Source organism: Esox lucius, chromosome 6, assembly GCF_011004845.1.
Source record: "Esox lucius isolate fEsoLuc1 chromosome 6, fEsoLuc1.pri, whole genome shotgun sequence".
NCBI lineage: Eukaryota > Metazoa > Chordata > Actinopteri > Esociformes > Esocidae > Esox > Esox lucius.
The window spans coordinates 15,656,215-15,673,401 of NC_047574.1; the positions used below are offsets into that span (position 1 = coordinate 15,656,215).

Sequence of the window (17,187 nt, forward strand, 5' to 3'; positions counted from 1 at the left end):
TGGTCAGATAAATCTAAGTTTGAGGTGTTCAGATGACACAGAAGTACAGTCGTCAGACACAAGGCACACAATTATGTTTATTGAATGTACATGTTCCAGGGTTTGGCGCAATAAACATCACAAATACGTTTTTTTTGTGCTGATTTACAAATGCAGGAAATGAAGATAAGGCTCGAAGATAAGGCAAATCTGTCTGAATAAATGTATAAACGAATCTATCTTCTAATGTACACCTCTACTGTCTGTCTGAACGTGCAGACCAATGTTAGCCCCAGAAAATTGTCTAGTGGGCTCCGCTACACTCATATAACCGGAGTTACATTCCCGGTAACTAACGTTATGCAATGGTCTGATAACATAAAAAGTGTAACATCAAAAAACCTTCTTAATTTCAGGCTGGGATGGGTGTTTTTTGCAGAGTGATCAATTCAAGCCTGTACATAACGTCCCTCGCAAAATAAAATATAAAACCCGTGGCAGACAATTGGGCTTGACCACTAACGTACGGGGAGATATTCCCCCGAACTTCGCAAAATGCATGAATCAATGTACAATTGTTATTACTAATTGGAGATAGATACAGATATTTTTAACACGCAGTAATACTGGTGTTGCTGTCAGAAACTCTAACTAGTCACGGATTACTCCGAGTTCCAATTTGAAAATGGTAGAATCCATTGTTTGAAACCAGAACGCGTTCGTCATCACCAAGATGCAATCCAATCGCCAGCCATTGTTTTTCAACTAAAATCGAGGTAAGGCCCTCCCGTTTCGTTTCGTTTAAAAACAACTCCTGGACATTGTCAGGACAAATGGCGAATATGGAATATCCGCGGGATGTTCAAAATTTCAGAAGAAATACCCGTGCTAGTTCAACTGTGTCTTCGTGTTCCTCTCTCGCTATGGAGATTAAAAGAAAGAAAATAGACACTGTATTTTTGCACCCAGAGGTACATTAACGTTTCTTTGTTGTGAAAAATTTACGTTTGCTTACCAACGACGTAGGTTGGTTAACATTACTCTAGCTAACTGACATTGTCTTCAACAATCAAAGCTAACGTCCCCGTGTTATCGGCCGTTTCTACTGGGATAATTAAACTTATCAAGCTCAAAATGTAAATGCATTGGATAACAAAGATACATTTAAATAAATATACTATTTCAGCTATCCCACCACCGATTTTTATGAAAATGCAATAATCACATGATCAAATGTTTACTGTGATCTGTACAAGAGGATACAGTATTTCAGAAGACTGTTGGATATGCCGATAATACTTGGACATACTACGCAAGTACTGTAATAACACTACTGTGTTTACTGTATCTAACTTACGTTGGCGTTTACTGCATCAGTGAAAGTAGAAATAGCTTGCTAACTATGTAATTTTGTGTCCTACAGTATTGCTTTTTTTCATGAGAACCAATCAGTATTTTTCAGTTAGCAGAAACTGACTCTGTGCCACTTCACAGATTATAAACAATTAAAAGACTGCAAGTACGTTAACCACTTCTAAACCAAATACCGCAGTAGCCAACTACTTATTGTACCGCATGCAAAACTCCTCATCTCCCTGAGCATATCAGAAGTATATCCTTGTTTATAAAATACAGTAGGCTACCTATTGTACCTACTGCTCATAATACCGGGCATAACAATTTTTTTTGTTCTCACCACCCGCTGTAATTACTTATACAGGTACAGTATGGGTAAAACGGATACATTGTTTTCTACTAAATCGTTGGTTCTTTCTCTAACAGATCATTAACATATCCAGGTACTCTTGAATTATAAGAATTTCTCACCTAGTTTTGAACATTTTGTGGTTGTATGGTAGACTTCAGGTTGTCCAGGTTTTTGCTTCCCCAGTAGACTTTGTCCAGGTTTTTGCTTCTCTTTCCCCCTGCGGTTCTGTGTATAGCAATGGGCATGGCATGTTCTGTGAAACTGTTGTGGTAGGTACATTTCAATGGGTTCAATCACCCTGGTGTTATGCCTGTTAATTTTGGCACATTATTGAGTGTGATGGGTATGTTACCTTGGTTTTCTTGAGCACTGAGATGATGGGGTGGTCTCCTTGAAGTGAGTTGGGACCTACAGCCTGGGTTGGTGACCAGTTGAAGACTGTGCCCAAAGCACACTGTTTAATGTCATCAAATGTAATTATTTTAAATTCAACCCTATTTTAAGCATTTAAATCATAACCATTTGGTTTTCCAGTAGAGGACATATATATGGTACGGTGAGGTAGGCAAATTGGCTTAACTTTGAGCATTGTTTTTCTTAAATGTTTTCGCAATCAGGTCCAAAAATATAAGTTTGGAGTGCTCTCACAATGACCGAAAGGCATAGCGTTTTTTTTTTTATTATTGAATTCAAATAATTTGAATTCAAGTAAATTATTGAATTATTTGAATTCAAGTAAATTATTGAATTCAAATACGTGATCAGAAATTAGAATTACTGTGTATGCCATTATACAGTGAATGGTTCATTTGTTAGTTTCCCTTCCATATACATCTGCATTTGGACATTATTTTATTATTCGTATAGTAGCCTTTTTTATTTGAATAGTGTTTTCTTACTCTAAATACATATCTTTGACCTAAGCACTGCCCCACATTATTATATAATGTGCAATGGAATGTGTGACTTGATCACATAACGTCTGCTCAATGGCAGTTTGTGTGGAAAAAAGAGCAAGCGCACCAATGGAGGACAGGTAAAGAGAAATGCAGTGGTTGCTACGCCAAACTCTTCTACACAACTAGATACAAGTAATTAATTATCAACTCTTAACTGTCTTTCTTGGATGGCTTAGTCTACAGAGAAACTATTTGCTTCACTTCCAATTTCCTGCACTTCCCGGCCTAATCTGTGATACTGTGATTGATTTTGTGTTCTCGCAGAGACAACCCTGACATGTCATTCACCTGATGCAGATCATTCCATGTCAGGCACTGCTGAGTCTGCTCAACTATACACGCAAAAGGGATTCAATTGTCTGTTTCACTTTCAAAGGAGTGTTTTTGAGCTCCTTTAAAATGCTTTACATCTGCCTGAGTTCTCTTGTCATTTATCGTCCACTAGCATTCATCATTTAGCAGTGTCCCCACCACTACCATCCACAACCCATCATTCTATCTAATGTAATAAGACTATTTCTTAATTGTAATTGACTATTCCTGTTGCTATGGTGTTTTCCACCTCTACAGGACAGTAACATGCAGGAGAAGATCGATTTTGAGATCCGTATGCGGGATGGGGCATACAGACTCCTGTTGGCCGGCACCAAGAAAGAGCAGATCCTAAACGCCTCTAAAAATCTCCTGACCTGCAATACTCGGATTAAGGCCTACATGACAGAGCTGCACGAGGAGGATCACCATGATAAGAGAATAGTATCTCATAGGGGGTAAATATATCAGATCTAATGTTGTCTGCTTATGTGTGTTTATTTGTATATCATCATCTCCCATAAGTCAGAATCACAATAATAATGTGTTTTTGTGTGCAATAGGCTGTCAGATCCAGTTTCAAATGATCGTGTGGCCTGTAAAGGAAAAGTGGCCTTGTCTGGTAAGATCCATATTTATTTGTCAGATAAAGGACCAATGAATATCCTGTGTCATACATTTTTCTTTTTACTTTTCATATCTTTCATATGTCAAGATCATCAGATATTTGAACAAAGCAATGTGCTTTATCATTGTTGGGGAATATGTTGGCATTCTTTAATCTACTCGCTGGTTTGTCTTTTCCCTTTCTGTAGGGCTGCGAATACCCTTGATGTGGAAAGATTCAGACTATTTTAATAACAAAGGCAGTGAGTAGATTTAGCTTATGTCATTTAGTATTTTCTGTGAATGTTTATGTAACAAACTAAACGGATGCTTTGGAAATGCGTTACACTTAATCCAGATGGAACCTAGCTAAACTAAAGCAAGTATAAACCATATCCTAGCCAATATTCAAAACATGAGTCAGAATTGTTCTGGATACATTGTAGTGTTATTTCTGGTTTTAGGCTCACGGCGGGTTGCCGTCTTCTGCCTGATGAGAATTGGATCTGAAGTTTTTGACACTGAGATGGTGGTTGTGGACAGATCAATGACTGATATTTGTTTTGAGGGTATAACAATTTTGTAAGTATTGACAAAATATAGACTCATCAATATTGTTAAAATGTGATACCTTTGTTCTAAGATTAAATTAACTGATATTCTCCTCAGTGTCTTCTGCTCTGACATTTTACCTCCATTTTCATAGTAATAAGGTTAGCCCTGAATTTGAGATGAAACTGGAGCTCTATAGTTGTGCCATAGAGGAGGAGACCACCCTGGTCAACACCCCAAAGAAACTGGCGAAGAAGTTCTACAGCTCTATTGGCAGAGTGTCTAGAAGGAAACTTGACCCCCTGCTTGAGACTGGAGACCCAGATGCTTTCCTTCTGTCCAACCCAATACCCCTGTATGTAAGCTATACTGAGTTTTCCCAGTTCAGGTCTCAGTCAGACAGTTTTGGGTGCTACTCATGTAATTGTTGTAGCCCAGCTTTTGGTACAAGTTATAAATGATTGGGTACTTCTTGCCTTTACTCAAGTGAGTCATCTGATTAGTCTTGTATGTTAAATTGCTTTGGATATCTACATTTGGCCTTCCTAGTGGGGCAAGGTACAGCCTCCTGGCATACACTTCTCTGGGGTTGGCCTGGGCTGATGGGGGCTTCCAGTCCCATTCTCTCATTGTCATCCAGGATGGTAAGACCAACATTTCATTGTCCATTCGTATATACTGCTTTCTGTTTAAAGATTTCTTTTAGTCAAAAAGCATTTTCTAACTAACATGCTTTTTTGGGACTGTGGTCTCTTTTCCTGTTAGCTGAGTCATCGTCCTGGTTGCCTCTCTATGGCAACTTGTGCTGTCGTCTGGTTGCCCAGCCTGCTTGTATGACCCAGGACATGATGAGTGGCTATCTGAGTCACCAGGTGAGCTTACTGTCATTAATCAATCACATTTCCCCCCATTAATCAATGGGTAAAAACTCCATAGTAAAGGTCAAAACTCAGGAGGGACCCTAGAGAGTAGCCAGTCTCAGGGGTGGCCAGTCCTCTTCTGGCTGTGCCAGGTGAAGCTAATAAGAGTACATGAATTTTTGGGCCATGTCAATGTTTTTGAATGCTCAAATGTCCTGGTAAATTAATGCAGGTGGGCTGTGTTGTCAACCCTTCAACTGGTCCCTGATCAGCCATGGTAAGACAATAGCTTATCTACCAGTCAAGTCCAGAAAAGCAGAGTTAAAGGTCTGGTGAACTTGGCTGAATTATAACCCAATTCTCTGCCTTCATGTTTATTTCTGCCAGTGCTATGGGCATGCATTTATTCCTCATTAACATGAATAACACTTCGATGTCACACATGTAATTACATGGCAACTGTCAACAACTTGGGTCAATTTGGCTAATAATGGCTGAACCATATGTACATCTCAGGAAAGGATTCGTCGCTGTAACACATTTTGCATATTTGCCATGGTTCTCTGTAAATGTCATCCATTTCTGCCTGATTCCTGTTTTCTTGGGGGGAAATTGAATGAAGATGGATTGCCATAGGGTCTATGCCAAAGGTGACAACATCGGTGTTGTGTAATGGATGTCAAATTTATTTACGATGTTACACAAGATGATTTGCATTGTGAGCAAAATGTTGTCATTGGTGAACGACACCACTCTATATATACAGGTACCTGTTCTCGATCCCGTCTACAAAAATCACAGAAATTGATTGTTGGATAGAGCAGAACATGTACAGGATCTTCAAATATTATTCAGTCTCAACATAATATAATTTGTGCAAGAAAACTATACAAATGTCTTACAATAGCTCACTTCATAATACAAAAAATCTCTGTGTATTGTCTTTTACAGGACAATGTGGAAGGCCTGTTCCGGTGCTGTAGTCTGTACTGTGTGCTTAAGGCTGGAAATCTGTCCTGCTACTACAGCCCTGAAGAAATCACTGCCAAGGTGGAGCCCAGCCTTGTCATACTCATCAACAAGGTAGACGTTGCCATAAAAAAAACTGTACAAACTCTTGGGCTGGCAGGGCATCCTAGTGGTTAGAATGTCAGATTAGTGACCCAACGTTTTCTAGATCAAATCCCGGCGCCGCCAAGGTGAAAAATGTCAAAATGTCCCAGAGAAAGGCAGTTTCCCATAAATTCCTCCTGGTTGTTGATGAAAATAAGAACGTATTCTTAGTCATACTTACCGGGTAAAACAACAAGGAAACGAATACTGGATTCAGGGTGAAGGAATTGCAGTAAATATCTCAGATTTCCTCCGCTGTTACCCTATCCAGGACACTAGGATCCGTGTGCAGGATAAAGACACTAAGAAGAGGTCCAACAGTCTGACGATAATCAACCCGGTGCGGGGGGTGGCTCTGACCAACGTCTTCACCGCTGACAGTAGAGAGGAGCTTGAGGACTGGACCGAGGCTTTCTGGCAGCACTTCTACGACCAGAGTGAGTGTTTTGCCCCCCCTTCAAATGTGAATTATAAAACACGGTTTGGTGAAAGCCTATTCTTGGATTCAGACTATACATAATGAAATGATTTTTGTGACGTCAGTCCAGGTGCAGTTCAGGTCCTTTCCACTGGCTTTCCGATCACTAGAATGTGAGGCCGCTTCCCAATGCAATACCTCCATGCATTCCGGCAGTATGAGGATGCCCAGCTCACTTTGTAATTGGCTAGGTAACTAGTTGGTTAGCTGGCTTGCTATGTGATGCACAGTTAAATTTAGCTTACTATACTAACGTTAGCAGAAAGTAGTCCCCGCTACTAGCTACATTTGCTTAATTCTATTGTACTATAAGCTAGGGTATACATTGACGTGGGTGATTGGAGTGAAACTGAAGACAACTCAGGCACATATCTCCATGTCAGAGCTCAGCTTCTAGCCCGCAAACAGCCTGAATCATACCAACACCTTTGCAAACTCAGGTAGTTGATTCTTAAGACCCGGAGACTTGGGGCTGTAGTTACAAAAGTCTAAGAGCCACAATAGAGTAGTATGTAACAAAGTGATATTCATAACAAATGTGTGGAATTACGATTAAACAAGTAAATGCAAGTTGCTTAACTTCTTTTGCATGACGAGAGAAGATGATGAAATATCCACTGAAATCCAGTAGGCATCCATCCCACTGCAGCAGATGCTCTTTATTGCTGTGGTCATTGTTTACTTGCGTAAAATAACAGCACAGATTATACATACTGCTAGTAAAAAATGTAATGCCATGTTTCAACATCAGTAGCCTATAGATGCTGAGAACAACATTCCGATCTTTCCTTGCTTAGGTTTAGTTATAACTACCACCAGCCTGTCTCCGTAAGATCTTACTTTGATTAAATATACTGTTAGCTTGTTACATCGCTGGCTACACGTCTAAGCAATACCTAGGTTAGGCTGAAGACAAATGACTGCCTTCAACAACAGGGATTCACATCACAGCTCCATCTCTCATCAGTTTTTTTTGTGTTGTTTTCCTCCCAAGTACCTGCTATTTTAGCAGATAGAAGCAGATTCTTTGTGCATTTTGCCTCATCCATTCTTTAATTTAAACACTAAGGACTAGCATCCCCACACTATGATGTTGGCACCCCCATAATTCACTGTAAGGATGGTATTGTTAGGTTTGTGCCACAAATAGCACTTTGTTTGAGAAAAAGCTCTATATTGCTTCTGTCTGACTGCAAAACCTTTTATCTATATTGCAGCTGGGTCACTCTTGTTTTCTGTCAAACTCCAGATGTGCTTTCATCCGATGGTACTTTCTGAGTAATGGCTTCTTTCTTGCTTTCTTGGGTTTCAGTGATTTTAGATTTTCATGTCAATGTATCATTTGTAATTTGGTAAAATTAAGGGGGTTGGTCAGAGGTCTGAATATGTTTGCACGGTATTTAATTGACCCACCTGGTAAATAATGGTGTGGATAAAAAAAAAATATTATATATTTTTACAAACCTTTTTTTCTCCAGGCAAATCTCTGATCTGCTGTATTTGTTTTCTTTTCCAGGTCAATGGCAGCACTGCTGTAGTGAGCTGATGAATATTGAGGTCAAGTCACCAAAGAAACACCCGCTGTTTCTCAACAAACAGGCCAATTCTGTCTACAATGACCTAAGTAAGTATAGTCCCCCAAACCATTTGACTACATATTGTATATTTAGATTTTTTTCATTAAGAATGTTAGGGTGTAAAATTACAACAAATTTGAAAAATAAAACAAAACAAAACTTTTACCAAGAAATACCATTTGAACTCTAGTCACTTTATAATGATCTCAATATCAGAAACACCCTGCTCAAAATTAAGGGAACACGTAATCATCACAGTTTAACACCAAGTCAAAACTTCAGGGATATCAGCCTGTCCAGTTAGGAAGCATAAGCGTTTGTCAGTGAATGTCACTTGTTTTGTTGCAAATGGAAGTGGTAACATGTGCGCTGGAGAGGCAACAGCAAGACAACCCCCAAAATAGGAATGGTTATGCAGGTGGTGGCCACAGACAATTGCTCTCTCCTTATCCTTCCTGACTGATTCTTCTCTAGTTTTGCATTTTGTTCGTGTCCTTGTCACTACTGGTAGCATGAGGCGGCAACTGCAGGCTGTTCAGGTAGTCCAGCTCCTCCAGGATGGTACATACATATGTGCCGTCGCAGTAAGGTTTGCTGTGTCTCCCAGTACAGTCTCAAGAGTATGGAGGAGATACCAGGAGACAGGCTGTTACATAGGGACAGCTGGACAGGGCCGTAGAAGGGCATAAACCCAGCAGCAGGACCGGTACCTGCTCATTTGTGCAAAAAGGAACAGGAGCACTGCCAGAGCCATACAAAATGTCCTCCAGCGGGCTACTGTTGTGCAGGTTTCTGACCAAACTGTCAGAAACTGATTCCATGAGGGTGTCATGAGGGCCCGACGTCCTCTAGCGGGACCTGTGCTCACAGCCCAGCACCATGCAGCTTTATTGGCATTTGCCAGAGAACATCAGAATTGGCAGGTCCGCCATTGGTGCCTTGTTCACTTCAAAGATGAGAGCAGGTTCACACTGAGCACATGTGACAGAGTCTAGAGATGCTGTGGTGAACGTTATGCTGCCAGCAACATCATCCAGCATGACCAGTTTGGCGGTGGGTCAGTGATGGTCTGGGGAGGCATATGCTTGGAGGGTCGCACAGACCTCCACGTGCTAGCCAACCGTAACCTGACTGCTGTCAGGTACCGGGATGAAATCCTCAGACCCATCGTCAGACCTTATGCTGGTGCAGTGGGCCCTGGTGCAGTAGGACAATGCCCGGCCTCTGTGTAGGCATTTCCTGGATGACCGTTGATGCCATTGACTGGCCGTCACGTTCCACAGACCTGAATCCAATTGAGAACCTCTGGGACGTTATGTATCTGTGCATCCGACACCGCCAATTAGCGCCACAGACTGTCCAGGAGCTCACTGATGCCCTGATCCAGGTCTGGGAGGAAATCCTCCAGGACACCATCCACCGTCTCATCAGGAGCATGTCCAGACATCATTGTTGCATTTGGGGGCCATACACACTACTGAGTGACAATGTGAGTTTCGGTGTGAGTTTGAATCCAGCTGCCATTTGGGTGATGATTTTGGTTTACATTGACTGTAGTTGTGTAATTTTGTTCTCGACAAATTACAGAGTGTACAGTAAAGATTTTGATCTTTAATACATTTCATTCATCCAGACCTGATGTGTGTGACTTAAGTGTTCCCTTAATTTTTTGGAGCAGTGTATAAGAAAATACGCAACTCTAAATGCAGTCAATAGTACGTGAAATTATTCAAACAAGAATCCAGTGATTTACATGGCAGTTTCATAGCATTTTAAGAACTTAAAGGAATTTTATGTCTACATGCAGTTTAGAGACTGAAATTAGCACAGAGTTAGCTTAGCTCATTGTTAAAATCCTGTCTAGTGCTTCTCAAAATGGCTGTATCTCTGTAAATTGTGCTGACCATTGCATTTACAGTTATCATAAGACCGATACAACATCTCCAAATTGCACGTAGACATGCAGTGCATTGCTAAAGTCTTTAAACCCCAGACCAATTATTTCAAATGACTGAATTATAAATGGTACATTGACAGTTCTTTTTTTTTTTTATGTTAGCACTGGCACACAAAATCAATAATTGTATTGTAACACTGGTTTTACGTTGGGAAATATTTTAGAAAAATGAGAAACAACCCCTGTGCTGTGGAATAAAGTGCCCTAACGAGGACTCAATTACTTCACCATTGGCCTCCACCTGTGAACCATTAAATATGCTGTAAAATTTTCTGGATAAAATCCCCAATGCTTAAGGATCACTTGTTAGGCTATGAATTACAAGGAAATGGAAGACCAAAGAGCATTCTACCAAAGTTTGAGGTATAAAAATGCATATAGGATTAAGGTACAAAATAAATATTTCTGGATATCCTAATAACCAGTTTGGACCACTAATCAATATTGCAGTCCTTAAGGTTTTTCCAATGACCCTAAATAATCAGGAGTCAGTCTGCCAAGAAGAATCTGCTAAAATCAGCGACATTGTGTGCAAATCTGGTACATACTGGTAAACACCAGGTTTTATGTTTGTAAATATTGGTAAGAAAAAGTCACCACACTTTATTTAAAAAAAAATAAAAAAATGAAACAATGACATTTCACTGTACCATTTCTAGTTCACAAATATAAGATAATTGTTTAGGGGGTTTTCTAGGCATAAAAAAAACAACTGGATTATGCATTTGTTTTTGCACAACTTCCTTGAAGTGCTTAAAATACTAGAATTTGGTTCTCAGGAATTTCAGTATTTGAATACCTGGAAACATGAAAAGTTAGTGCCCTCCCTCCATCACTGCAAGGAATTTTTATTACCATTCTGCAGGATATTATCCTGGCAGCCCAAACTCCGATTTCTTTCAAAATAAAAGCCATAATTGCATCATTCATTATGAAGCTAGTGTATTGTGGTCAACGGCATTTTTTTTAATGCAAATTCAAAGAAATTATTTGAAAATAATAATAATAACAACATTATTATTATAATAAACATATTACAGTATAATAAATATACATTGGTACTGGTCAAACATTTGGCCACACCTTACTCATAACACATTTGGAAACAAAAAGTGTTAGAGATCAAATTAGTGTATTTGTATACCAATTGAGATGATATAGTTAGCAGGACAATTAACCCTCCCACTCCATTGGATGCAATGCAAAATAATATACCCGGGAAAAAATCACTGTGATGTGATGATAGATATATCATCGATATTAGCCCAAGAAATTACACTATATATGGGTTCAACCCATTCTAGTGAGTATTTCACAAATTGCATGTTCCAATTCACCTAGTCAGTTCTTTTGTTATAAGGTAATGTATTTCACAAATTGACCTGTACATTTTAATATTTGTCTTAGGTTTCTTGGTTAATTGGTTCTCAAATAATTACTCTCTGCATTTGCTGGAACACAACATAAATGCTTTTGGTTACAGTTTACTATCTTTAGAACGAATTGCACACATTGACATGGGAGATTTTATCTTGGGGTTTCATCATTACCATCCAACATGTCATTGTCAGTGCTGTTGGCAGAACAATGGTCACATTTTTTGGTCAACTGCCTGGTAAAGGTTAATCTTGTTTGACATTGCTTTACAGGTAATGTCTCTCTGTTTGAATAATATTATTCTTGACCTAGTTGTTTGTTAAATATTAACTAACTACATCCGTTTGTCGTGACCAATCCTACTTTAATGCTTAATAACATGCTGAAAGCCATTGTTAGCTGTGTCATTATTGTACACATAATATTTAATTTGTCATTTAACATTAGGCGTGCAACTGTACTGCATGTTTGTCTTTACCTACAAATAACTACCATATCCATATCTTTCAAACATAGCACATGTTAGATTGCTATTCTGATAATAGCAAGTCAACTTGACTGACTCGCGTGTGTTGACTTTCACTAAAAAAGCTATAGATTTGAGCTGTTTATAAATAAGAACATTTCATTTTATTGTACTTATAACGTAACCAAAGTTTTTTTTTTTCTTTAAAATGGAGTTCGTAATAGTGTTCCAACAAGCTAAGCAAAGGTAAGGCAGCAATTAACTTCAATATTCAGCCCAAAACAATAGCCTATATTTTAATTGACCATAGGGAAGGTCACGTTGCATGGGGAATTTCAAAATGTTTCTACAAAGACCCACTAATCTCTAGACCATATGTGATTACCAACAAACTGCACTAACCATGCACTTCAAATATTGTCATTTAAACTATCCACACTAAGTATTGTTATACCTTAATATAAAGGTAACACACAAAACAACAATTTTCTGTCAGTGTATTATTTTTCCAGAGCTGCGTAAAAATAGACTTGGTTTAGAATGATGTGCTATGACGCCGCTGACATTGGGGACACTTGCAGGCGGTTTGTCTTCTTTCATTGACTCCTGTGCCACCTAGCTCCAGTAGGAGCACATGTGGACCAGTGCTGTAGAATTCTATTGAGCGGTATCCACTTTTTGATCGTGGCTGTGACATTCTTTCAACTGAAACCTTTGAAAATGATCATAGTAACATTGAACCATGTTTGGTAGAGATGTATTACTTTATTTATTTTATTTATTTTAGCTTTAAATGAATGTTTTATGGGAGAATTAAAAGTTCAAGAAAAGACAATTTTAGAACATGAGAATGAATACATGAGCTTGTTTACTTTCTGGATTCTTGTTAAGTACAGAATGGATACTTCATAAATAGTATGGTGTTGGCTGCAGCTGGGAGTTTATATGATTTGTGTAATGTTAATAAACAAAATATAGTGATATTACTTGGTTCAGTCCTTTGAAAAATGAAAATGATTTGGAAGTCGAGTAAAAGGGATGATTGATTAAATAGACAATATTGTATAATTTGAAATGCAAATGTATAGTAGGAGATAAGCCCATTTTAATACCCTGAAGTATACTTATTACTATTTAAATAGTACTTATACTATTTTAATCAGTCTTCCTCGTTCTTACACAGCTGGCTATGTCATTTAGTTACATTTTAAGACCATACGGTATACATGGTTTTAGCAACAGCAAGCCAACCAATGTCAGCTGTCACAAGCTGAAAATACTGGGCTACACCCCTGAATTGACAGTAGTAAATGCACTTCTCAGATTTCCTGTCTACTATAATGTCTGGATAAATGATTATGCTGCAAATTTAAAACAAGCATTGCTGCATAAAATGAGTATGCTACAAACGTAAAACAAACATTGCTATGTACAAATTACCATATAAGTTAAAAAAATTATTTTCATAAACACTACCGGAGGAATACAGGAATTACACTTTGAAAGGGATGCTAAGCTTATTTTCCTGTTTCCTTGAGCACTGACTCAGTTTTCCCTAATGCCCTAAAGGTATTCATTCTCCGGGAAAGTTTGAGAGTATCACCGACATCATCCATAACAAGATTGTGGAAACGGGGGGCCACTTCCTCATTGGTCAGGAGGAGGTAAGGGAACCTCCAAATTTGTCCACTCTGTTTGATGGGTCCCACCGCATTGTGGTGCAGAAGAGGATTCTGTCTCCAGACAAAGAAAGCCACTGTCCCACCCCCACTCCCAGCTCCAATGGTTACAAGAAGAGGTGTGCCCCACCCCCACCTGCTGACAAGCAGCCTTATGTCCTCCCACCATCCAGACCCCCACCGCCATATCAGGAAAAGGAGAACATTGTGACTGGGGCAAGAACCATGAGAGGAAGGCCCTCGCTGGATGCTAAATTCTCAGCCATATTCCAGCAGCTACAAAGGAACCCTGGCATGTCCCGAAAAAATGCCCCTCTGGGCCAGAAGGAGCCTTTCCAGCAGGAGCTGGAGTACCCCCGCACTCCTGATGTTCCTCCCCGGCCTACCCCAGTCCCTGCTCCACGCAACAAACTGAGGAAGTCCTTCGGGGAGAAGATAAACCCTAAAGCCTGGTGACTGAGTGAACAAGCCCCCTAACCTGGGGTTTAATATTGAGTTTCTTTATTGATAAGATCTAACCTGGTTTGTTATGGAAATGACTGAATGTTAAACCGTACGTCTTAATTTTATCTATGTCTAAATACTACCTTTTGGAATAATGGCATGGATGGACAGCAAACTGTGGAACTTTCTGAGTTAAGTTTTTTTGGTTTGTTTGAAATACTGTCATTTCTATTGCTAACTAACCAGTACAATATGACTGATAATGGACTTAGTTTTAGCTATAGCATCACTGAAACAAACATGAGATACACCTAATGCAGGGATCTAATGCAGTTATTAAATGGAATGATCCCACAGGCCAGTCAAGGAAGAATATGTTTGGTGTTGTACTCCGTATGAGCTGTGGCGTAATTACTGAAATGGGACATTACTTTCTAATGCACCAAACTAATGAACTGTGGTCTGAGCCAGTTAATATATTTGTTTTTTACATAAGTAAAATGGTAATAATGGGGTTTATAGAAATCTTTGGGAATTTCAGATTCTAGAATGCAACTCCTTCCTGAAAAATTAGGCTAATAGTGGTAATAAGAGATTTTTTTATACTTATTGTTAATCACAATTCACTGTTAGATCTTTTGGATTGCCCTAACATGTTAGATTGTTCTGTTACCCTCCACTCACCTACTGTATGATCGTATCAGTTTTGATGCTGAGGATTAAATCTGATTTGAATTACAATGTGACATGTTTTTATTTCAATGTCTTAACTCACACTATAGAAGCTTTCAAGTCAGACTGAAGACTATGGAAGCTTAAAGTAGTAACCAAATTATTCTTTAATCCACGTTATCCCAAACTCTGTCCTGATTGCAATAATCAACTAAACATTGCGCATTGATTATTTCAATCTGCTATTTAGTGTTAGGGTAGAAACTGAAGTGTACCCATGAGACCCAGGACTGACTTTGGGACATTCTGATTTAGTCTAACAGTGCAGTTTCAGTGCACCAGCAGGCTCAGGAACCGTTTATTTCTATCTACTGTAACCCTGCTTAACTCTGACCCATCACTAACCATACCCTGCCTCACAGTTACCTAGTTGCACAACTCGCTTTGTAATACTCTGACACTGCTTTGCAAAGTCTGATAATAAAAGTTTTCAGTTGTTACAGGTACGTGTCTACCTCAGGAACCTCACTGCTGCTATCCCTGCATTTCAGATACACATTCACCCTGCACATTCAATTTGCCTCTTTGCACATTTAGTACTGCCATCATCCTTGCATTTCTACAGTTTTTACATAAGCATGTCAACCTCATTGCTGCCATCTCTTCTTAGTATTTCCATTTGTACAAACCCGATTCCAAAAAAGTTGGGACACTGTACAAATTGTGAGTAAAAAAGGAATGGAATAATTTACAAATCTCAAACTCATTTCATTCACAATAGAATATAGATAACATATCGAATGTTGAAAGTGAGACATTTTGTAATGTCATGCCAAATATTGGCTCATTTTGGATTTCATGAGAGCTACACATTCCAAAAAAGTTTGGACAGGTAGCAATAGGAGGCCGGAAAAGTTAAATGTACAGATAAGGAACAGCTGGAGGACCAATTTGCAACTTATTATGTCAATTGGCCACATTATTGGGTATAAAAAGAGCTCAGAGTGGCAGTGTCTCTCAGAAGTCAAGATGGGCAGAGGATCACCAATTCCCCCAATGCTGCGGCGAAAAATAGTGGAGCAGTATCAGAAAGGAGTTTCTCAGAGAAAAATTGCAAAGAGTTTGAAGTTATCATCATCTACAGTGCATAATATCATCCAAAGATTCAGAGAATCTGGAACAATCTCTGTGCGTAAGGGTCAAGGTCGGAAAAACATACTGGATGCCCGTGATCTTCTGGTCCTCAGACACAACTCCATTATATACAGGAATGATACTGTAATGGAAATCACAACATGGGCCCTGGAATACTTCCATAAAACGTTGTCGGTGAACACAATCCACCATGCCATTCGCTGTTGCTGGCTAAAACTCTACAGGTCAAAAAAGAAGCCGTATCTAAACAGGATCCAGAAGCACAAACGTTTTCTCTGGGCCATGGATCATTTAAAATGGACTTTGGCAAATTGGAAAAGTGTTCTGTGGTCAGACAAATCAAAATTTGAAGTTCATTTTGGAAATCTGGGACGCCATGTCATCCGGACTAAAGAGGACAAGGACAACCCAAGTTGTTATCAGCGCTCAGTTCAGAAACCTGCATCTCTGATGGTATGGGGTTGCATGAGTGCGTGTGGCATGGGCAGCCTAAACATCTGGAAAGGCACCATCAATGCTGACAGTTATATCCAAGTTCTAGAACAACATATGCTCCCATCCAGACGTTGTCTCTTTCAGGGAAGACCTTGCATTTTCCAAAATGAAAATGCCAGACCACATATTGCATCAATTACAATGTCATGGCTGTATAGGAGGAGGATCCGGGTACTGAAATGGCCAGCCTGCAGTCCAGATCTTTCACCCATAGAAAACATTTGGCACGTCATAAAGAGGAAGGTGCAACAAAGAAAACCTAAGACAGTTGAGCAACTACAAGCCTGTATTAAACAAGAATGGGACAACATTCCTACTCATAAACTTGAGCAACTTGTCTCCTCAGTCCCCAGATGTTTGCAGTCTGTTATAAAAAAAAAGAGGGGATGTCACACAGTGGTAAACATGGCCTTATCCCCAACTTTTTTGAGATGTGTTGATGCCATGAAATTTAAAATCAACTTATTTTTCCCTTAAAGTGATACATTTTCTCAGTTTAAACATTTGATATGTCATCTATGTTGTATTCTGAATAAAATATTGAAATTTGAAACTTCCACATCATTGCATTCTGTTTTTATTCACAATTGTACAGTGTCCCAACTTTTTTGGAATCGGGTTTACTTCATTTGCCTTCACTGCACATCTATACATTCCATTTTTAATATACATGAACTCACTACTTGTACATTTTCTGCCCTCTTCTATTTGCACTTCTGGTTAGATGCTAAATGCATTTTGTTGTACTGTTCAATGACAAAGTTTAATCTAATCTTTAGTTTGGCCAGGAGGTGGCGG

At 39.2% G+C, this 17,187-nt stretch overlaps 1 protein-coding gene across 5 annotated transcripts; it reads left to right on the forward strand.

Annotated features, from left to right (window-relative positions):
• Window positions 1–481: 481 nt before the first annotated feature.
• rtkn2a (rhotekin 2a) lies at window positions 482–15,161 on the forward strand. Of its 5 annotated transcripts, none has more exons than XM_020047068.3 (12): window positions 482–755; window positions 3,217–3,416; window positions 3,522–3,580; window positions 3,774–3,827; window positions 4,029–4,146; window positions 4,271–4,471; window positions 4,666–4,760; window positions 4,882–4,988; window positions 5,928–6,059; window positions 6,361–6,526; window positions 8,084–8,191; window positions 13,514–15,161. In XM_020047068.3, exons 2-12 carry the CDS (start codon window positions 3,226–3,228, stop codon window positions 14,077–14,079), a joined length of 1,797 nt encoding a protein of 598 aa, XP_019902627.2. In that variant the 5' UTR covers window positions 482–755; window positions 3,217–3,225; the 3' UTR covers window positions 14,080–15,161. The 5 variants fall into 5 exon arrangements, with proteins under 5 accessions (XP_019902627.2, XP_010868174.2, XP_019902628.2 ...); XM_010869872.4 differs by lacking the exon at window positions 482–755 and adding an exon at window positions 766–950; XM_020047069.3 differs by lacking the exon at window positions 482–755 and adding an exon at window positions 1,094–1,115.
• Window positions 15,162–17,187: the final 2,026 nt, after the last annotated feature.